The following is a 23,232-nucleotide window of genomic DNA, read 5'->3' as shown; positions in this document are numbered from 1 at the left end:
TGGAGGGTGGGGGGGGAGGTGACGAGAGGAGAGGAATTACAAAGCGTGCGAGCTGGTGGAGGGCTCGCTGGCGGGTTTTTAATTTCGAATCGTTATTATAATATCGAGACCAGGGCCCTGGAGGTGAGGCTTCACTCAGTCCACGCTCGTTATGCCGCCCGCTCTCTCTCTCTCTCTGTTCTTTTTTGTTTTTGCGGAGAGGGCTTCCTGCGCGGCCTCGAGCGTGAGGTGCGCGCCCTGTGTTGTCGTTGGACCTCGCCCCCCCCCCCCCCCTGCCACCGCTACAAGGTATAGACCGTAACTTTTATGAAATGTTTGTGTGGTCTTTTTTTTATTCCCCCTTGCGCGCGGCTTTTTAGCCGCTGCTTTTGAATGGGCACTCTTGTGTCGGTGGAATTCACAGCCATCCTCGGCAAGTCCCGGGCACACTGGCCTATTAATAGAGTTCTGAAGTTTTTTTTTTTCCCCCTCCCCGTGAGTTAAATGAAACGAAGAGAAAAAGTCGCAGGGAAAAAAAATGTGCCTCGCAGTTTGCGCCTCCCTTACGTTTTTTTTTAATCCAGCTGCGTAAACGCAACAACACAAAACTCGGACTGTGCCCGGCGGGTGTTGGTTCGTCTACTGAGGGGGGGTGGTGGTGGGGGGGATGTGGGATGGGCGCTGTGGCTCCACCGACTTTGCCAAATCCGTTGGCTGGGGCAAGGCCCTCCCTCCCCGTCCTCTTCCCCGTGGAAATGTGCGGCTGGAATCACGCACGCACACAAGCTCCATAAAATATTAAGAAAAACAAAAACTCAAAAACATTCCTGCGATGGTTGTTTTTTCCCTCTCTCTCTCTCTTCAGCTTTTGACAGTAACCGCTTTCATATTCGGAGCCGGCGGTGTCGTGTTTGTGTATTTCTGAAGGTTGCTTCTGCGGCCGCTACTTAATTTCTCTTGGCTTTTTCCCCCCCGGTTCGCCACCCCCGCCACTTAATTTGTCCCCGTGGCGCGAGACAAATATTTACGTTCGGGGAAAACTCGGAGCGATATTTGTTTTTATATTGTCCGCGTGTCGGAGATGTAATTCGCGCGTCGGCGTCCCATTGATTATCGGCGCTCGTGGAGAGGGAGAGGGAGAGAGAGGGGGAGGGAGAGAGAGAGAGAGAGACTAAGCGAGGGATTAATGGGACAACGATCGTCTAAAAAAATGTGACATCGCTTGCTCCTTTCCTCATTTGTCGTGGGCCTCCGTGTGGCCTCGTGTCTCGCTTGTCCACTCAATGCCGTCTCTCGCTCCGTCCTCATATCATTGTTCGCCATCAACGACGATGATGATGATGATGACGCTTACGCAGGGAAACCTCACCAGGTCTCTTCTTCGGGGGGTGGCTCCTGGTGGATTGGAATGTTTGACCAAATGCCAGGTTATACGGGAGGAAGCCAGGTTTTTCGAGCATAGAAACCCAGCGCAAAAGAAAACCGCGTGACGTTACTAACCGTTGCTGTCAACCAGCACCGCAATCCCCGCTAACCACCACCACAATCACCACTAACAAGCGCCACGCTGTATTTGTTCGTTTGAATGACCGCTATCGCGATGCCGCGGGTCAAAGGCCGGCGAGAGGCAACGATGGCGTGGCGGCATTTGATTAATTTACTCATTCGGCTGTTTTGCTCTTTGGTGCGTGTTGTCACCGTGACCACGAGTGTCAGCCGCGGTCGTCTCCTCGGGGGCGAGTCGGCTGTCGGCGGCGGCTTGTCCCGGCGACGGCGATTGACGTTCGGTCGAGACGCGACGGCGTTATCAGCGGGCGCGGGTCGCCCCGTAAGCCGACGCATCTTGTGTTGCCCTCCCTCACAGAAGCCGTCAAATCGTTTTTTGCGTTTGTAATTAAATGTGTGTAAGCGTGCGCTCGCCGCCGCCTAATTTCCATCCGCAACCTTCTTTGATACACGGTGGTCACCAACACGCTTCGTCCGAAGCGCATACGAAAATAAAAAGAAAGTCCGTCCCCGTGGCGGGCACCCAGAAATGTACAACTAATTCGCCGCCGCCGCCACCGAATGAATGACCCCCGGGGGCTTTTGTCGCTCCCTTGCCCTCCGGGTTTGCCAGCGGCGTCGGGGAAAATATTCGGGGACAAATGAAGCCTCTGCCCCCCCCCCCCCCCCCCCCCTGCGTGTACTCGCACTGGTACGGGACACGCAAACATGCGCCGCGCGGGACTGTGAATTATTTAAGCAGAACACATCGGCCGTTCACGGTTACGTCACGGGGTGAGAAGGTTTAATGAAATATTGTTTCTTCGTCTCCCCAATAAACCTGCGCATGGTACGGCTCTGTTGCCACATATCCGCTGCTGGATGAGGGCCCCTCCCGCTCAAGGTGCGGGTCGTGGGAGGGGGGGGGGGGCTGGAGGGGGGGTTATTTTGACCGTACTTCACCTCGCTGGCCGGTGACGGTTTGGTGGAGGTGGGGAGCGCAGACGTTGGAGCTTTGTAGTGCGTCCTGTATTTTGATGTAGGCCCTGCTTAAAGTGTAGCCCTACAGCCAGTCCTACAACACCTGTTATGCATGGAGTCGGTCACCCATCGAAGCGCCATCCAGGCATAATTGACATCAATCTATATACATTTCATGAGAACCCATTTTTAAATTGAACAAAAGCGCGCTACGTTCTTTATTTCGGCGGAGCCGCAGATGCCGTCTGGCCATTGGTCGCTTGCGTGAAATCAGAACCAGTGACCGGAGCGCATCAGAACGTGTCCCGCCTCGTCGAACCTCAGAAGCTCAGCAGGGTTTGAGCCTGGAAGGTCACCGGTTGGGCACAGAGAGGGGTGTTGCAGGGCCAGGGGACGATCAGTGGAGGGCAGCGCCGTGCCGCACTGCTGCGCTCCCGCGTCCATGCTCCACGCATTCACCAACCCGGCACTGGCCAGCGTGGTGAAGTATGGTCAGATAAATCCCGCACGGCTTGGGGAGGGCCTTGTCCAGCGGTGGATTGACAGAAGGGCGGCACGCGTGGCCACCGTGTCACACACGGTGCTTGCTGCAACCGTGTGTAGATCCCTTGAACTAACACTATCCGTCTGACCATCATCTATGCAAGCAGCAGTCTGCGTAGAGAGTGAACAAGCAGCAGCGGCAGCGCAGTGCAGATTGACCAGCTGGTGCAGCCGCAAGGGAGACCAGGATTGGGATTAAATGTCGGGGGGTTCGTCGGTCGCCGTTGGTAGGGAAGCTCCAGTTCTTATCTTTTTTCCCCGTTCCCCCCCCCCCCCCTCCAATTTTTGTTTGTTATCGCGGTTGCGCCATGGACGTCGCATTGCTGTTACCGTCGGAAATCTCGCAGAGCAGCGTTGGAGTTATCGGGCCCACGGAAGCGGACATTGCAGAGCTACCGCTGAGATGCTTTCTTCTTTTTTAAATCCTTTATATTAAGTTCACTTGCGCGCTTGCTTGTTTGCTTGCTTACGACCGTGCAAATCTTTCGGTCGTTTTTTAACCCACTTCCCGTAATCCAATCGAGCTGACATTTTCCACACAGACTCGTTGTGCGTGACAATGTTCGTGAAATTTTTTTTCCAAAATTTAACACTTTTTAGGACTAAAATATTATATTTAATTACCAATTGCTTAATACTGGCATGCAATCATCTGACCCATAGGTGGCAGCAATCTCAAGCCAGAGGACGAGAGGACTCTAGCCGCCACGCATATAAAGGATTTATAGTGAAAAACTTTGTTTTTACGGGTTAATTTTTCTTCAACTGATCTCCGGTCACCACACGCAGTGGAGGGGGCAGCACTTTCCCACCCGTTCCGCACTCTTTGAGAGTGAGGGTCTTCGCATGACGATCAAACGGATATTTTGAATTCTCAAGAGCTGGAATTTAGCCAAGTTGAGTGCAGAACCAAATTTTATCCGATGGGGAGGTTTTTTTTAGTCTGCTCGTTGGTCACTGGGCTACACCTGAGAACCCAGTTTAATCACAACTCCGTCTACTCTCTGGATCTCCTATGTGAGTCTATGAGTCTCTGTTTCAGTCGGTGTGAGGAGCGGTAGTGTTTTGGTCAGCGCGTTGCCGACTCGGCCTCAAACGAGTACCTGGTGCGGTGTGTAGTAAACATCGCCACTCGGGAGACAAAAGTTGGCCAGGCGTGGTGCTGGCCACCCACACCCCCCTCATGTGCTGTGCCGGCCTTCATAGGTGCTCGTTAACAGCACTTGCCCCAACAGTCTGTTAAGACTATATGGGGAGTTTTTGTCTTTTGCACAAGTCAGTGGTGACCAGGCTGAGACCGTCAATCCGGCTGAGTCACAGGCAGCTGCCTGGATTTGAACTCAGGGCTTCGGCAGTCTGACCTCTGAGCCTGCCTGTCGCCTTGCCTTTGTGAGCCTCCCTAGGTGGACTCGGCCCTAAATTATAGTTCCAATGGAGACAAAGGTGGCCGGGAACATTTCTCACGACACCATCCCCCAGTTAAGCTCAAGTAAAACTAAGCAATATTTATTTATTTTTCTAGGTAGCAGCGACCTGTCCATCCACAAATGGTAGCTCAACGAAGTGGCTCATCGTCGGCACGTGGAAATGTTTCGCAGCCGAGTACTCGGAACGTGCGTGACGTTGATTCAAAATGTGGAGAGAAAAACCGGAGGACCCGGAGGAAAAAACATCCACGCGGCCGCAAATACGCAGCAGGCTTCAGGGTCCGGATCGAACCTACGGACCTCCCTGTATGCCAGGCGAGAGGTGGTTAACATCCCGCCACCGTGGCGTGCCGACCATGATCGGCGCTCGCTTACATTACCGTCTTTAACGCGGAGGTGTCCTCCCCCCCCCCGTGCCCTCTTTCGTGTGTGTCTCGTGTTGCTGGTGCAGAAGCTGCAGCAGTTCGACGTGCCCAGCCTGGCCAAGCTGGCGCCGCAGCTGGCGCCACTGCTGCCCAACGGACTGGTGAAGCGGGACTGCGTCGCTCGCCCAGCAGGTGGGCGACTGCTCGCGCCGGCGCGCGGGCACGCACCCCCCGCCGCCGCTCTCTTCCTGTCAGCACGGGCTTCTCGTCCGACGCGTCGTGTCCGTCTTGGTTTCGTCTGTCCGCGTGTCGTGTCTGTCGCGCGCGCGAGTCGCGGCCACCGCCGTGTCGCGTGGTGCGGTGCTCTCGGCCTCGTCTGAGCCGTCAACTCGAGAGATTTAACAACACCCAGGGATGCGCGCCGTTCACGCACACCAGGGAAAGGGGTGGTTGTGGTGCACGACTCCCATCCAATCGCGGATTTCGTCCACGTCGCGATGGCGCTTGAGCCGATTTGATTCGTTGCACGGACGACGGGGTCCCTCCTCGCAGCCGGTTGCACGGCTGTTTTACGCGGGAGATCCGCGATGTCGCGTCCGAGCAAAGCGGTGAGAGACACGAACGTCAGCGTTGCAGAGGACGACTGCGGGGTTCCTTCAGGGAATACTGCACGACGGACAAACGAGGCGCGTCACGGTCGCGATCGAAACGCGCCGAGCGTAGGTGAGAAGCGCAAGAGTCGTCCAGAAGGATCACGGTGCTCTCAGGCCCGTGCGCGGGTGATGTTTGCGAGCCCACCTCATCGTCCACCCGGTCACGTTCCCGTCGCCAGGTGAACGTCGTTGCCCGAGCGAACGGGTGCCTTGCCCAACAACACCAAAGACGGTGATGATGAAGGCCTGCGATAAGGCAGCCGCAGAAATTACTTTCCGTTAACCGAGAGGGATGTGGCGAACCTACGACCCCTCCGCCCTTCCCCCCCACCCACCCCCCCCCGTGGGCGGCCAGATACGGGCCATGGCTCCGTTCCACGCGACCGCACGAGGAGGCCCCACGGCCGCTTGGAAAATGACGGGCGAGCTAGCAGGGCTTGTCCGTCGCCGACAGCGTCTTGGGCGCACTAATCGGGTACCGGGAGGAGTGGCGGTTTGTCACCCAGGCCGATAAGACCGCGGTTCTAATTTTTAGCGTGGCAGTTGGTGTGTTAGTTTAACACGTAGTTGTAGTAGTAGTCGTAGGCTTTCGCGACCAATATTATCCATAAATATCCGCCTGCCCGTCGTACCTTTCTTCATTATTGACAACTTGCAGCTCAGCACACGGCAGATGCCTGCGCAGGAGCGACTCACGACCTCCTCTTGATACCAAGATCCAGGATGGTCACCGTGTCTATGCGCCAGCTTCTCGGTGGCAGCCCCAACATTCTGGAACGATATCCCTCTGCACATTCGCAGCATCACCTCAATCGCCTCCTTCAAGAGAGACTTAAAAACTCACCTCTACAATCATGCTTTTGAGCGACTCTGAGCTTGGCTCCGCGCCTCTGAGTTGCGGCCACTACGTCTGCAAATTTGCGCGCGTTACAAATTGAACTATTATTATTAATGGAGTTTTTTTTAGTCAGATCGCGTGAACATAAATGTGTCGTTAAACCCGCCACCACCCGACGCAGCCAATTAGTAAGAATTGTCACGTAAACCAAACGTACCAATTCGTTACTCGTTCAGCACACAACGATGTGTTGGAGAGTTAAACCCACTACATTTACAATTCGACTTAACGACGTCTCGCTGGCGATTGCAACAACCAGCTCCATTGAGTCGATTAGCCAGAATTGTGAAGAAGTCCTCCTGTTTCGGTCTTGAACAGAGGAGTAAACGGGCCTGTTTGTGCGTGGCAGATGCGCACATTCGGTTGGTCGATCTGTTGTCGTGAAGATAATGAATCGGCATTGTCTCATTCTTTGGGTCTTTTGGTAAAGCCATTTTCCTGAAGACGACCGCTTGTGTTGCGATCGAGACGTCGATATTTTTTGTCATTTTTTCTGTCTACGTCACTTTACCGAAAGACCCAAAGAATATGAATTCCTCCAGTCACGAAAGCTTTAAGTCAAGCATCGTCTCCTCGACACGTCCGCCCCTCCATCCTTTACACTTCCCGTCCGCCACAAGGCCTTCTGGGAGTGCCCCATTGTGTGCGCCATTGAATTCTGCACAAGCAAAACTCTGGGCCGCTTTCGACATCCAGCGATTCGTGAGCAGAGTCGTGGCTCGCTTGAACCAACCAACGCTTGTGGAAACCGCCAGATGTGGATCCTGGTACGACGCAAAATTCTGCAGGAATACAGAACGCACAACAACCATATGGGTCGTCGTCGTCGTCATGGAGATTTAACGGAGTTCTTCGCAACGACGATTCGTTTGCATTGTTATTTACGCGTTGAATTATTATTGCTGCTGCTGCTGCCAAAAACCCGGCAGTGACCCCGAGGTTCGATTCCCGTTCACACCCACGGACACCGGTGACGATTGTCTGAACCGATCCTGGGCCACCTCCCCTAGGGTCGACTCAGCCTCGAATAAGTAGCCCGGCGTGCGGTGTGTGAAAACGTCGCCACTGGGGAGACGGTGGCGGCCGGAGGTTGCACTGGCCATACCCAACCCGGTTGCGTGCTGGCCGGAACCCGGTCTTGTCGTGCCTCGCAAGCTAAGCAGGCTTTTGTGGACGTGCGGCCGCCGTGGAATAGCGGGCGTTTGCAGGCCGCCGTGGGGCCTACGCCGCGGGCGGTGCGGCTAAATCCGTTGTTAAGTTGTACTCCGACGCCTCCGCCAACACGGCGCAGCCAAGCGTGGTCGGGCAACCCCCCCCCCCTACACGAACCTCATCCAGCAGCGGATTGATTGGCAAGGCGGCTGTTGGTCTATAGGCGTGTATGCGGCAAGGCAACCACTGCCGCCCCCCGCGGGGTTTGGCTACCAGAGCCTGGGAGAAGTATTTGAGAGCTAATCATTAAACTAGTTTGGCTTTAGCCACGACTCCCTGCTCTCCCATCCTCCTCCTCCTCGCTCACTCTGTGCCTCCGCCTCCTCCTCCTCCTCGTCTGTCTTGTTTGAGATGCTAACTGTAATAAACAGCTGCCCTCGTGTAAGCCCCGGAGGCCGCTGGCACGGCTGTGAGTAATGTGGGAGAAGGCTTTCGGGCCTGGGAGAGTGGCGTCGTGTAAAGAAGAGACGCTCCGCTCGGTGGAGCGGCTGGCTTGCTGGCATGCTGGCATTTGGTCGGCCTTAGAGGCGTCTGCATAATTATCCCCGAATCTAGATCATTAATGCAGCAAATGGCTCTTTGGTTGTATAAGTTGGAGTTGTTGGTGGTCGCTTAGTTTAACTTTTAGTTGTTCTCGTCTCTCCGGGATAAATAAATCCCCCGCAGTTTTAACTTTGCTATTTCCCCCCCCCCCCCCCGATTTGTTAAATCGTTATCCCGATCGCACCGTGAGCATCGCTTCGTGACACGGGAAATCGGTGTCGCGCCTTCGTGTTGGAGGACGGCCCGGGGTAAGCAGATATCGTAGGGCTACCTCGAGGAGACGAGACCCCCTTCTTCATGTGACCACCAGTCCACGTGATTCCCACACACGCCCCGCAGCAGAGGAGCAGCGTCCGTCGCACGGCAGTCAGACCGCGATACGTCTCTGGAATTTGGCCTATTAAAGGCAGAATCAATTAGAATGCGATGTTTTTGTTGTTGTTTTTTTCTTCTTCTTTCTGTGCACTCATTCGTGACGGGGCCTAGTCCATCAACTCGCCGCGCTTGAGAACGCGGTTTAATCGCGGGCGGTTGAAATGTGGAATTCGAAGCGCGGGATCTCAGCGTTGCCAGCTCGGCGCTCTGACCTCGGAGATAGCGCACGCCCCGGGGGCGGAACGCTCCCCCGTGTACGCGCCAATGCCAGGCTCGGCCACGGCGGCACAAAGCTTGGCGGGTCCAGCCTCGTGAGCGCGTGTCGCCAACCTCGGGAACGGCCACGTTTGGTTTCCTCCACCGGCACTCGCTCGCACCACCTCCACCAACAACACCTCCATCCACACCACCTCCACCCACACTCAACCACACCACCTCCATCCACACTCACCCATACCACCTCCACCCACACCACCTCCACCCACACTCAACCACACCACCTCCATCCACACCACCTCCACCCACACTCAACCACCCCACCTCCACCCACACCACCTCCACCCACGCTCACCCATACCACCTCCACCCACACCACCTCCACCCACACTCAACCACACCACCTCCACCAACACCACCTCCATGCACACCACCTCCACCCACACTCAACCACACCACCTCCACCAACACCACCTCCACCCACACCACCTCCACCCACACTCAACCACACCACCTCCACCCACACCACCTCCACCCACACTCACCCACACCACCTCCACTCACACCACCTCCACCCACACTCACCCACACCACCTCCACCCACACTCAACCAAACCACCCACACCCACGGCTACCCCACACCACCTCCACCCACACCACCTCCACCCACACTCACCCACACCACCTCCATCCACACCACCTCCACCCACACTCACCCACACCACCTCCACCCACACCACCTCCACCCACACTCACCCACACCACCTCCATCCACACCACCTCCACCCACACTCAACCACACCACCTCCACCCACACCACCTCCACCCACACTCACCCACACCACCTCCACTCACACCACCTCCACCCACACTAACCCACACCACCTCCACCCACACCACCTCCACCCACACTCAACCACACCACCTCCACCCACACCACCTCCACCCACACTCACCCACACCACCTCCACTCACACCACCTCCACCCACACTCACCCACACCACCTCCATCCACACCACCTCCACCCACACTCACCCACACCACCTCCACCCACACTAACCCACACCACCTCCACCCACACTCAACCACACCACCTCCACCCACACCACCTCCACCCACACTAACCTACACCACCTCCATCCACGCCACCTCCACCCACACTAACCCACACCACCTCCACCCACACCACCTCCACCCACACTCAACCACACCACCTCCACCCACACTAACCCACACCACCTCCACCCACACCCACGGCTACCCCACCCACACCACCCACACCCACGGCTACCCCACCCACACCACCCACACCCACGGCTACCCAACCCACACCACCCACACCCACGGCTACCCCACCCACACCACCCACACCCACGGCTACCCAACCCACACCACCCACACCCACGGCTACCCCACCCACACCCACGGCTACCCCACCCACACCACCCACACCCACGGCTACCCCACCCACACCACCCACACCCACGGCTACCCCACCCTGGCCGCCGCGCCGATGACACGCAACCCACGGCGTGTAAACGCCATTAACCTGGCGGTTGTGGCGCTGCTGCAACGCGGTTTTATGAGTTTACTCTACGAGGGCAATTAGCAGAGATTAATAAACTGCACGCCTCCGCCCCTTCAACTCTCCGCTTCGAGCCTCTCTCACCCTCCCTCGGCCCCTCCCCCCACCTCTCCTCCCCAAGGGCTCCTTCCAAAGAATTATTGAGCATTCCCCTATGAGCAATTGCGCGCCTACTCACGAAAAACAGAAACGCTTTCCGTTTATTGCCGTGGCGAGCGCTGATTGTTATTAATCGCCATTAAATGGGGGGGGGGGGGGGAAAGATTTTAAGCGGTTTTATGAATTAATCATTACGCGTGCGTATGTGTGCGCACGTTAATATTGCGAGCCGCGGCAAGCGCCCTGCTGCTGCTGCTGCGAGGGAGGTTGGCGCTCCGCACTGGCGGCACGGACCCATTGGGGTGCGTTGTGGCCGAAACGTCGTGAGAATTGTTTTATTATGTTTTATTTTTATTATTTTATTACTTCCCTTCTACGTGACTTTACCGAAAGAACCAAGAAGATAAATCCCTGCAGTCACGAAAGCTTTAAATCGAAATAGAATGAAATAAACTAAACTAATGTCTTCACTACACTCATTGAACCCCGCGGCACCCGAGTTCGATTCCAGGGGCAGCGGCCGACATCGGCGGCGGTTTTCCCGCACGGGTCTTGGGCCTCCCCCCCCCCCCTTCTGTGGTCAATTCAACCTTAAACGCGTACGTGTGTAATGTAAAAGTAATTGTATTTTTATTTTAAATCGGCGGTCGGGAGACAAAAGCTGCCCCCACCCCCAGCCGCTAGGGTGTCGTACCGGCCGTCGTAGGTGCTCGCTTAATAGCACTTTCCCCGAAAGCCTGTACGGGGGATCTTTGTCTTTATATTACGTTGTTGCTTGGGTTGGGGGAATGGTGGCACGGTGGTGAGCGCACCGCTGTTTGAACGTGACGACGCTCGTTTGTTTTGCGGCCAGGGCTCGCAACAGTGGCGGGCGATGACTGAACCGGTGTTTGCCCCATGCCTTACATAGTAAATGAAAGTATTAATAATATTTTTGTATTTTAGTAGATTTGTAGACTTAATAGGTCCTCACTGGCAGCATTTCGCCCGGTCTGCAAAGCTAAACAGGAGATGGTTAAACGTCGTTGCGTGTGTGCGTATGTGTGTATGCACTTTCCCCAACAGTCTGTTATGGCTATACGGGGGATTCTTGTCTTTGTGTGCAAGTATCCTAAGTGTATGGCCACGTCACCTTCTTGTATACTTGAGTGACGTATGTACGCGAGCCGGGAATAGTTTTAGAGAGTTAAGCTGTAAACTATTTTTAATTTTACCAGGTCAGGCCCACTGAGCAAATTTTTCCGAAGCGACCCTTTGCTATCGCAAATGGGAGCTCAACGAAGTGGCTTATCATCACGTGGACATTTCTAGCAGCCAAATCATCTGAACGTTGAGTCTCAATGTGGAGGGAAATATCGGAGGACCCGGATGAAAAATCCACGCGACCACGGAGGGGGGGAGAGAGAGACACGCAAACTCCGAATATACAGCAGGAGTCATTGGCGTGATCGAATCCACGACCTCCTGCATACCAGGCGAGGGAGTTAACATCTCCTCGCCACCGTGGCATACGTTGCAGTTGAGTCGTAGCGTCGTGTTGTGATGCGGAATCTCGTCGTGGCTTGCTAAATCGGCGACTGCGCGTACAAAAACTCAAAACTCAGAAGGGGACATTTCTCCACGCTGGAATTAAACGAGAGAGAGCGAGAGAGTGAGACAAAAATAAGGCAGCCAGAATTTTTACGATTTTGTTTTTTTTTACCAGAAAAAATGTAACGGATTCCAGCTGATGTTATTCACTGTTTGAATTAGCATCTCGATGGTCGCGCCTACTCCTTGAGTCTTGCATATATTTTCATGATTTTAGTTTTGAGACCAACCGAGCGGGCAGGCAGACGGACGGGCGTACGTGCGTGTGCGTGTCGTGACGTGTAAATCTAGATTGAAAACTAATTTCTTTAGAGCTGTTTTTTTTCGTGTTTAGTTTTGGTGTCCACCCTTCCTCCCACACACACACCTCAGATTAGAACGGTTAGCTACGTACGGTGTGAAAGAAGTTCAGCATACATAGCGCCGTAATAAAGGTGTTTTGGGGTTAGATTTACACGATCCAACCCCCAAAAAAGCCCGTATTATACATAGCTCCGATCAGCACGGTGGGCTACGTGCGGTGCTAAAGAAGTTCAACATACATGCAAAGCGTCCGATTAGCACGCGGATGTCCCAGCTGCCGCTGCTTATCCTCCGCATGGGGGCGGGGGGGGGGTGTGCGTCCGCTAATCCGGGGCTTTGGAAGCAGTGGTTGGTGGATGACGCAGAGATCGGTGATAGTCGTGTGTTAGGCCTGCGCAGGTTTTCGCGTTCCGCCTGTTCGGGTTGTAGTGCGTGCGAGTTCGGCACGGCGTCCGACGTTTCGCTGCACGCGATGGGAGCTTATTCAGGAACTGAACATTTAATTTGTTTCCTTTCGTGACAAAGCTCCCTACCACTTGCAGGGAAACGTTTAAAGATGCCATTCGCCTCTGATGTTAGCCTCGGCCGGGTATCAAACTCGGATATCCTCGTTTCAAAGCGCAGCGCACTAACCGCTGCACTGCCGCTCCCTCCGTTCTGATCATTGTCGTCGTGACATTGTTACATCTCAAGCTAATTTGCACGGGGACACGGGGGCCTCCCTGCAGTTTGATGTCGCAACAGTTCCATCACCGCTGGTGATGCGTCGCTTAAGAAAACATAACACAGGAAAATACTGGGTTTTTTTTTACATTAGCATATTGGTCGCCCGTGCCATTTCGTCAAACCCAATCATGCAAATTTCACCAAACGACGCCCTTCCCCGTTGTTGGCACGTTGAAGCAGCGGCCGGCACTCAAACGGGGGAGGCGGGTGGGGTGGGTGCTGTTTTTATTTAAATCCTAAACAAACTCTTTAACTTAAACCGACGACCCGTGATGCAGAATCAGAATATATTTGTCTCGCCTGCAGGAATCCGATGAGCTGCAAAGCTCTTTCTTTTCCCACAGACGTCCGCCAACTGTCGCCGGTCCGTCTCTTCGGCGGCCGCAGTCTCGCGGTCATCGTCACAGCTCGCCGATTTATTTTTCGCCCGATCGTCGGCGGCGCCGATTGAGAACTAGATCGCGGGGCTGCCCTCACTGCCGGCGCCCTACGAACCCAGTGACGTCCACGAAGGCTGGGGGAGAGCGAGAGAGAGCAAGAGAGAGAGAGGGCGACGAGAGAGCGCTTGGCACGGAGCCGCGGATGCGTTGTGTCGCCGCGGACCGACACAATGCCGACGCGCGGCGGCGGCATAAATTAGTGAGCGAGCGAGTAAATTAATAACGAAGGCGGCGGTTTGGGTTTGTTTGTTTATTTTGATTAAAACAGACGCACGCCAGAGGGACGTTTTTCGCCGCCCGACGACGTGGTTAAACGGCGCAGCTTGAACCTCGGATAAACACAAAAACAAAATCGAAGATCGGCACAACGGCAGCTCAACGCCGCTGCGGCCCGAGTTGAATTCCCGGCCACGGCCAGCGTCAGCGGCGGAAGGGAGGTAGGAGTTCTAGATTTGAAGCTTTCGTGACTGCCTGATGACGGAGACTTGTGTTGCCTCCGGAACGTCGTGATTTTTTATTATTTTATTTCTATTATTACTTTTATTAATTTTAATTTCATTTTTTACCTACGTGACTTTACCGAAAAAACTAAGAGTATGGGAGGTAGGTAGTTTGGAAGTAAGGTGGGATGGAAGGGTAGGAAGTAACGAAGGAAGGGAAGGCCTTCTTCATCCAGAAGTGGATTGACACAGAGGGCTGCGTGAATTATTATCAGAGTCGGATTGTTTATTTAGACTGGAGGAATCCAGCAGTGGATGAATCATGGCTTGACCCCGTCCCGTTTCGAGACGTCTGCAAGTCGCAGGGTGTGGACTGTTCCCGTTCACCGCCGGAATGTGCGAGCGGTTCGGCGTTAATTTTTTTCAGAGGCGTAGTAGCGGCGTTGTTTATAAAGGCCTTGTACTCCACGCAGAGAACTAGCGGCACGACCGCACTGTACGATAGCTGGCGCCAAACTTTGCCACACGCCCCCACCTCCCGCGTGGCCTTGTGGGAGCCTCGGGACTCAAAATGTTATTTTATTTTTTCCTTCCGATTCCGTTGCGATTCCGTCCCGATAACGTACGTGAAGAGAAACTGACGACGTACACGTACGTCGTCGTAATGGGAAGGGAGTTAATTGATAGGATTACGATGGCTGCAGAGAAGCGTCAACGCGTGCGGTGCATTGTGGGTGGTTTACGTGGCGTCTCGGTGGAGCAAAGCGACTCGGTCGGGATCTGCGCGGGGAAGCGATCATCGTGCCCCCCCCTCCTCCTGCTGCAAAAACTTGGCAGCACCCTCCTGAAAGAGAGTCATGAGACGCTTTGCTGGGGGTAAACAGGCCTGTGGATAGTAGTGGTAGTAATAAAAAAATAGTCATGATGATAACATGAAAGGGGAGAGGAAGTGGCTTTGAAGGGCGGTGTGTGGTCGAGGTGGGGGCGGGGAGCGGTAGTGTCGTGGCGGTTAGTGCTACGCTGCGCCATGAACCCGGCGACCCGAGTTCGATTCCTGCTCACGGCCAACACCGGTGGCGATCATCTGAACCGGTCCTGGGCCTCCACTAGGTCGACTCAGCCTGAAATGAGTACCTGGTGCGGTGTGTAAACATCGCTACTGGGGAGACAAAGGCGGCCGGGCGTGGTGCTGGCCTCCCCACCCCCTCGTGTGCCGTGTTGACCATAAAGGTGCTACTCGCTAACAGCACTTGCCCCGACAGTCTGTTAAGGCTACACAGGGGATCTTTGTCTATGGGGGGCGGTCGTGGTGTTTGCGCCGAGCGTCCCACTGACGCCGACATTCTCGGCGCGACGATGACCTCCCCCCGTGCGAGTCTTAACGAAGAGGCGGGGCCGGTGGCCGGGGTCGGCTCCCGACCGTCGCCGCCGCCGTTTCTTCTTCGGTGGCGGCCGTGGCGGCTGCGGCCGTCGGCAACACCGCGGCGGCCCGGCCCCCCCCACCCCTCGTGAAGGTTTCCGCGACCCCCGGCTCGTCCGTCGCGAGTTAGCGAACGGCGCGGGCGCGGTAATCGTCGCCGCCGGCGCGAGAACTCATTACGGAGCCGCGCGACGAGATCCCTCTCGCGGAGAGAGCGAGGGAGAGGTGGGGGGGGGTGGAAGAGAGAAGAAACTGTGTCAGTTTTTAGCGCCGCTAGCTGATTTTTCACGGCATTATGAAATGGCGCTAATCACGTCGGGCGACATTTAAGGCCGCGTGTTTTGCAAGCGTCTTCCGATACCGCCGCGCGTCTTACGGCGATGTCTTCGAGTAAGGATGTCTTCGAGCACACGTGTGCGATGGTCGCTCAGCTCCAATTTGTATCCGTCGACGCGGCGACGGCAAACTTTCAAACTTTTTCCCCGCGCCGCCAAGAGAGAGCGGCGTTCGCCCGCGTTGGGGTGTGGGGGGGTCACGTCGAGCCCCCAAAGCTGCCGCCCTCCTGTCGAATTAGGCAACTTTGGGGTGTGGCGGGGCTGGTGGGTGGGTGGGGGGGCGCGGGAAAAAAACCAAACCCACGCGACGACAATGAGGGCTGTGAAGGAATTTGCGATGAGGAGGAGGTGGTGGTGGTGGTTGGTGGGAGCGGGCGAGCGGAGAGCGACTGCGCGCATGCAAAGTCGCCCCCCCGACTTGATTTCCCATCGTGTCGGCGTCTGCAAATGTAATTAGCGACAGCCAACAGAGAGGGCGGCGGCCGTGCTGGTGGTGGTGGTGAGATTCCTCCCGTGACCCAACAACCTCTCCTCTTCTTCTCGCCCACCCGCCCTGCCCCTTGCCCCGCCCACAACGCACCCCAAACTCGACTGGAACAGCACACCGGGGGGGGCAGGGAGGGGTGGCCGACATCCACGCTCGACCACCTTTGTCTCCCCAATGCTGATGTGTGCACACTGCAGCAAGATACTAATTCAAGGCTGAGTCGACCTAGGGCAGATCAAGGACCGATTCAGATTTTTTCGCCACTGTTATCGGCCGTGAGCGGGAATCGAACTCGGGTCGCCAGGTTCGTGGTGTGGCGCGCTCACCATTGACATGAGCACTCACCACTCACCAACTCCACTACCCCGACCCCTCCTTTCGTCGGCCAGCGACCCAATCTCCGCCATTCCCTTCTCCCTTCGCCAACGTCAACCCACAAACCCGGAGCCATAACGCAACGGACTTTTGGGGCAAGTGCCGTTGGCGAGCAGCACCTCCGATTAGCTCGGTTGGCTACGTACGGTGCGAAATACGTCCATGAAGGTCGGCACGGCACACGAGGGGTTTGTTGGCCAGCACCACGCCCAACCGCCTTTGTCTCCCCAGCGGCGATGTTTTACACACCGCACCAGGTACTCATTTGAGGCTGAGTCGACCGAGTTACGAACATAAACACACACACCTGCTGGAAAGTGTGTGCATGCTACACGTGCTGCACAGGCGTACGTGTGCGGTGCACGACGTACCCCTGTCACGCATGCGTGAAGACACACAGACAAACGTCCCCCACACGTGTAGCCTCCTTGAGCGGGCTGTAGGGGGCACGTGCTGTTCGCCGCCACCCTTTGAAGGCCGGAGCGGCGCGCGTTGGGGGGGAGGTGTTGTGGCCAGCGGTAAAGACAAAGATGCCCCGTATAGCCATAACAGACTGCTAGGGGCAAGTGCTGCTAGCGAGTTGCACCGATGAAGGCCGGAGCGAGGGGGGTGGGTGGCCAGGGCCACGCCCGAGCCGGCCGGCCGCCTTTGTCTCCCTCGTTTACACACCGCACCAGGTAACAGTACTCATTTGAGGCTGAGTCGAACTAGAGGAGGCTCAGGACCGGTTCACTGGTGCTGGTGGTGGCCGTGAGCGGGAATCGAACTCGGGTCGCGAGCATCGTAGCGTAGCGTGCTCACCACTACACGACGCATACATACACACTGCCACATGCACACGCACACTTGTTTTTTTGGGGGGGGGGGTAGCTCCCCCTTTTGCCCCCCCCCCCACCTCCCTGGGTGTGCCTGTGACCATAACTACATTACCCCCACCATCGCCCGCACAACTGTGCTTCGCTCCCTCCCTCGCAAGCTCCCCTCCCGCTAACGCTCACTGGCTCAAATTGACCTTTGTGCTGAGACCCCCGCGCCCCACACACGAACGCACATGTGCGTGCGTGTGTGCGTGCGTGCGTGTGTGCGTGTGTGTGTGTGTGCGTGTGTGCATGCGTGCGTGTGTGCGGGCGCGGGAGGCAAGGAGAGAGGGGGAGGGAGGCACGGCAAGAGAAATTGATGTTTCGCTTGCGCTAGGCTCGGCCCGTCACCCACTCCCACTCGCCGGATAACACGCAGCTGTCCCCTGCTGGGCGTTGTGGGGGTGGCGGTGTGGTGCGGCGGTGCGGATGGGTCAGGATGTTGGTGGGGTGGCGGTGTGTAGGAGTGCGCGATGGGGTGGGGTGGTGGTGTGTGGTGCTGGGGGGGAGGGGTAGGAGGGTTGTTGGAGTGGGGGTGTGGATGTTAGCCGGGTGGTGCTGTGATGTTCTGGGCCACGTTGCGATGGGGTAGGTGATGTGTTGATGTGGGTGGGTGGTGGTCATGTGATGGTGTCGGTGAATTTATGGTGTTGTAGGTGATGCGATTGTCAACCGTCAATGCGTAAAGTCTCTCCCTACGTACGCGGGCATCGGGCGGCACTCGCCTCCATCAGCAGATCCTCAGCCAGCAGTGGAAACTCCACATTCCTATGGTGGGGAGGGGCGGGGGGTGTGGAGCCAGGAAAAGCCGGTGAGGCGTAGCTTGGGTCTGTGGTGGAGTCTACAGGAGGGTGGAGGGGAAAGGAATTTTTATTATTCATATGGTTTTAAAATATGTTATTTTATTATTATTAATATTATTACGTCTTCCAGTTGCTGAGAAAGAGCAAAACCTGCCGCTAATTGGAAACAGCGGGGAGAGAGAGAGAGAGAGATGCCTGTGCGTGTGCCGCCCTTAAGAACTCGCAAACCCTGGCGCAAATCTCTCGTTGGGAGGGGCACGTGGATTGGGGAACGCACGTTCGCAACACCCTCATGGAACCGTTAAGATGAAGCAGGTGGGACGGGGCTGAACGCGTCGCGGCTTGGAGGGTCGAGACCGACGACGGAGTGCTCGTCGAGGTAGGGGGAGCCCGCCCGAGAGGGGACGTCCCCGTCGCGGAGACGGAACGACGCGGCCGCTCGACGGAATTGTTGCGTCGCGGGGGTGGTGGAACCCCGTGAGAGTTGCGGTTGACGGCATTCATCCAGCAGCGGATTGACCGTGGCTGAGGAAGACGACGACGACGACGATGAAGCCCGGGCGAATAACTTATTCCCGTCGTCCGGTGCAAAGCAGGCCATTGTGTCGTACGTGACATGCGCACGCACGCGCAATAGACGCGTAAACAAAACAAAAACAGTCACTTCCAACCCCCGCCCCTCATCCACAGCCCGCGTTCATTTTTCCCCCTCCTCTGCTCGAGCAATAAAATAAATAGCTGCGCTCCGTGACGCGTTCCAGAGAGCGAGCGAGCGAGAGGGAGCAGCGGCTGCGCTCCCCGACTTCGGCGGAGGATGGGTTGGCGGATGGGTTGGCTGCGCCGTGCACTTTGACCGAGTGCGGTGGAGGCGTAGACAGGGTGGGGGGGGGGGTGTGGTTGCTCTTTACCGCTTTGATGATTGACAGCGCCAATTTACTCTGGCGCGTGCGTTGTGCGTCCTTCGACGCTCTTCACCACGTGGCCTCAAGGTGCACCTAGCCTGGCACAAGTGACGTGGTGACGTCTCACCGTCTGCTTTGCGGCTAATGGCTGCCGTCGCCGTTGTTGTTGCAAGTCCCGGCCGGTCCTGGGCCTCTCGGCGGTCGGCTCGGCCTGGTGAGTCGACTGATTGAGTATCGGGGGGCTGCGGTGTTGTGAAACTCAACACCCGGGAGATACAAAGGCAGCCTGGAGTGGTACTGCCCTCCCGCGTTTGTCATAGCGGCTGTAATAAGCGCTCTTTAACAGCACGCACTCCGCTGTGAAACTACGGCAGAGGCGGGTTGGATCTTTGTCTCTTTAATAATTGAAAGAGCTCGTTTGGTTAAGGTAATGCATTTTTTAGCAAGTGAGTGGCGGCGTGTTCCTAATGTATGTTGGGTGCGTGATGGTGGTGGGGGGGGGGTGACCCTGTGGGGGAGAGACAGAGAGATGTGTACATTAATTGGAAAGTGTGAAATTGTTGTGACACACCTTCCAATTTGACACCTACCATCTCCTCCTCCTCCCACATATTCCTTTGCTTTTCCTCCCCCCCCCCACCACCTGCACCTCCTCCTGTCTCCCTCCTCCTGCTCCCACTCTTCCTCCGCCCCTTATCCACCCTCCTCCTTCCTCACCACGACCTCCACCTCCTCCACCGAACCTCCTCCCCCCTGCTCCTCCTTCAATTTGCCACCCACCATCTCCTTCCTCCACCATCTCCTCCCAACCGAGCTCTCCCTCCCCTTGCACTCTCCCAGCTCTGTGTGCATCTCTCCCTCTCTGCCGCTCGCTCGCTCTCTCGCTCTCTCTCTCTCCAGGCAGTCGACAGAAACAGAAGGCCTTATTAATCTGCCGAGTCTGCCCAAGTTGACAGAAGTGCCTTTATTAAATGAAAAACAAGCGCCGCGAGATTCCTTTTTTATTTTTCCCAGCGCGAAGAGCCACGGGCGCGCGGTGCGTCCGCGTTTCCCACGCTCGTCCCGGCTCGGCAGCCACTTTCCGCCACGAAAACGGGGGGTGGGGAGGGGGGTTAGCGGGTAGGGGGGGGCGAGGAGGGGGGGGGGGGGCTCGATAAATAAATTTGGCGCGAGGCGCCGTTTTAGGATCGCGGTGATGCTCTCAGGGAATAATTCTGCTGGTACCAGATGAAGATCCTTAGTGGTTTCCCTCCAACCATCCCCCCAACCGTGTCCCTCTCTTCTCTGTGTGCCCCACCGGTAACGACAGCAACGTATAGGGCAGCCACTCCTGGCATTCCTCTGTAACAGCCACTCCCGGCGTTGTTCTGTCACGACCACTCCTGGCGTTGTTCTGTCACGACCACTCCTGGCGTTGTTCTGTCACGACCACTCCCGGCGTTGTTCTGTCACGACCACTCCTGGCGTTGTTCTGTCACGACCACTCCCGGCGTTGTTCTGTCACGACCACTCCCGGCGTTGTTCTGTCACGACCACTCCTGGCGTTGTTCTGTCACGACCACTCCTGGCGTTGTTCTGTCACGACCACTCCTGGCGTTGTTCTGTCACGACCACTCCCGGCGTTGTTCTGTCACGACCACTCCCGGCGTTGTTCTGTCACGACCACTCCTGGCGTTGTTCTGTCACAACCACTCCTGGCGTTGTTCTGTCACGGCCACTCCTGGCGTTGTTCTGTCATGACCACTCCTGGCGTTGTTCTGTCACGACCACTCCCGGCGTTGTTCTGTCACGACCACTCCTGGCGTTGTTCTGTCACGACCACTCCTGGCGTTGTTCTGTCACGACCACTCCCGGCGTTGTTCTGTCACGACCACTCCCGGCGTTGTTCTGTCACGACCACTCCTGGCGTTGTTCTGTCACAACCACTCCTGGCGTTGTTCTGTCACGGCCACTCCTGGCGTTGTTCTGTCATGACCACTCCTGGCGTTGTTCTGTCACGACCACTCCTGGCGTTGTTCTGTCATGACCACTCCTGGCGTTGTTCTGTCATGACCACTCCCGGCGTTGTTCTGTCACGACCACTCCCGGCGTTGTTCTGTCACGACCACTCCTGGCGTTGTTCTGTCACGACCACTCCTGCGTTGTTCTGTCACGACCACTCCTGGCGTTGTTCTGTCACGACCACTCCCGGCGTTGTTCTGTCACGACCACTCCTGGCGTTGTTCTGTCACGACCACTCCTGGCGTTGTTCTGTCACGACCACTCCTGGCGTTGTTCTGTCACGACCACTCCCGGCGTTGTTCTGTCACGACCACTCCTGGCGTTGTTCTGTCACGACCACTCCTGGCGTTGTTCTGTCACGACCACTCCTGGCGTTGTTCTGTCACGACCACTCCTGGCGTTGTTCTGTCACGACCACTCCCGGCGTTGTTCTGTCACGACCACTCCTGGCGTTGTTCTGTCACGACCACTCCCGGCGTTGTTCTGTCACGACCACTCCTGGCGTTGTTCTGTCACGGCCACTCCTGGCGTTGTTCTGTCACGACCACTCCCGGCGTTGTTCTGTCACAACCACTCCCGGCGTTGTTCTGTCACGACCACTCCTGGCGTTGTTCTGTCACGACCACTCCCGGCGTTGTTCTGTCACGACCACTCCTGGCGTTGTTCTGTCACGACCACTCCTGGCGTTGTTCTGTCACGGCCACTCCTGGCGTTGTTCTGTCACAACCACTCCCGGCGTTGTTCTGTCACGGCCACTCCTGGCGTTGTTCTGTCACGACCACTCCTGGTGTTGTTCTGTCACGACCACTCCCGGCGTTGTTCTGTCACGACCACTCCTGGCGTTGTTCTGTCACGACCACTCCTGGCGTTGTTCTGTCACGGCCACTCCTGGCGTTGTTCTGTCACGGCCACTCCTGGCGTTGTTCTGTCACGACCACTCCTGGCGTTCCTCTGTGTAATGGCCACTCCTCCTGGCGTGCGTCATGCACCGTGATTTACGCGTTGTTTTTACATTAGGCCTCCTAATTATAGCCATCTGTAGTGAGATATAATCTGACACCTGTGAACTATTTTGTCTTGCAAATGTATGAATGTATTCGTTGCGTCCAAAATGTATCTTGTCTGATGCAACAAAAAGGCCATACATAAAAGTTTTTTTTCGCGAACGGGATTAATTATTTCGGCGGGACGTAACGCTTTTCTTGCAATCGGTGCGCGGGCTACCCAGTTCAGAAACGTGGTCCTGTGGGCAGAGAAGTGCGGAGAGATGCACGCTCGGAATCATACTGAGAGACACAACGAGAGGAGCATGTGGATGAGAGGACATGACTCGGGTTACAGATGCCCCCCCCCCCCCCCCCCCCCGTTCAAACTGTGGCTGGGAGTGTGAGTGCGCTCCCCTACGGGGACACATCACGGTTCGAAGAGACGATGGTCGAGGATTGTGACGGAGCGGCGGCCACGGTTTGCCCGCCTTGGAAATCGGTTCACGTGTGGCAGGCACTCGGTAGATGATTTCATAGCGACGGGGTTGGAGGGGAGGGCCTTGATCCAGCAGCGGATCGAACGTGGCTGTTGACTGCGCTACATTTAGCATCCATCGTTATCAAATTTTTTTTTTTACACGAGCGGCTTTCAATGAAATAACCGCCACTTATTCAGAAACCATCGAGAGTGAATCGGAGACCCGGTAATTGAGACCCAAGAGTATTTTTGTCGAGAGAGACGTGGGTTTTAATATAGCCTGTTATTTTGATTTGCAGGACTCTGCCGCTCATCGTGGTAATGTGCAATTTCCGACGTCAGGTCGGCGATTGAGCGCTGCCTTACATGGAGACGCACTCGTTCAGAGCCCTTTCTGTCAGTCCACTGCTGGATGAGGGCCTCCCCACGCCACGGTGGCTAGGAGATGTTAACTACCTCGCCTGGAATGCAGGAGGTCGTGGGTTCGATCCTGACCCTGACGCCTGCTGCTGTATAGTTGTGAGTTTGCGTGTCTCTCTCTCCCGGTGGTCGCGTGCATCTTTCTCCAGGTCCTCCGGTGTTTCCCCTCAACATTTATAAACATTTCCACACTGTAAGCCACTTCGTTGAGCTCTCATTTGTGATTGCCTGGTCGCTTCTGAAAGAAGAGCCACGTCGCTTAGGGTGGGGCCTTACCTGGTAAAATAAAAAGTAATTTAGTCTAGCC

At 56.1% G+C, this 23,232-nt stretch overlaps 1 protein-coding gene across 1 annotated transcript in view; it reads left to right on the top strand.

The window, feature by feature from the left end:
- The window catches only part of LOC133355881 (zinc finger homeobox protein 3-like), a 90,618-nt gene that overhangs the window by 35,905 nt on the left and 31,481 nt on the right, over nucleotides 1-23,232 (top strand). Inside the window, 1 exon segment of the mRNA XM_061573295.1 lies at nucleotides 4,867-4,972. Within this exon segment, the coding sequence (XP_061429279.1) occupies nucleotides 4,867-4,972 (106 nt within the window).

The sequence above is a fragment of the Lethenteron reissneri genome, chromosome 52 (assembly GCF_015708825.2).
Source record: "Lethenteron reissneri isolate LAM-NWPU_2019-01 chromosome 52, ASM1570882v1, whole genome shotgun sequence".
Taxonomy (NCBI): Eukaryota; Metazoa; Chordata; class Hyperoartia; order Petromyzontiformes; family Petromyzontidae; genus Lethenteron; species Lethenteron reissneri.
This window is presented reverse-complemented; position numbering and strand designations above follow the sequence as displayed.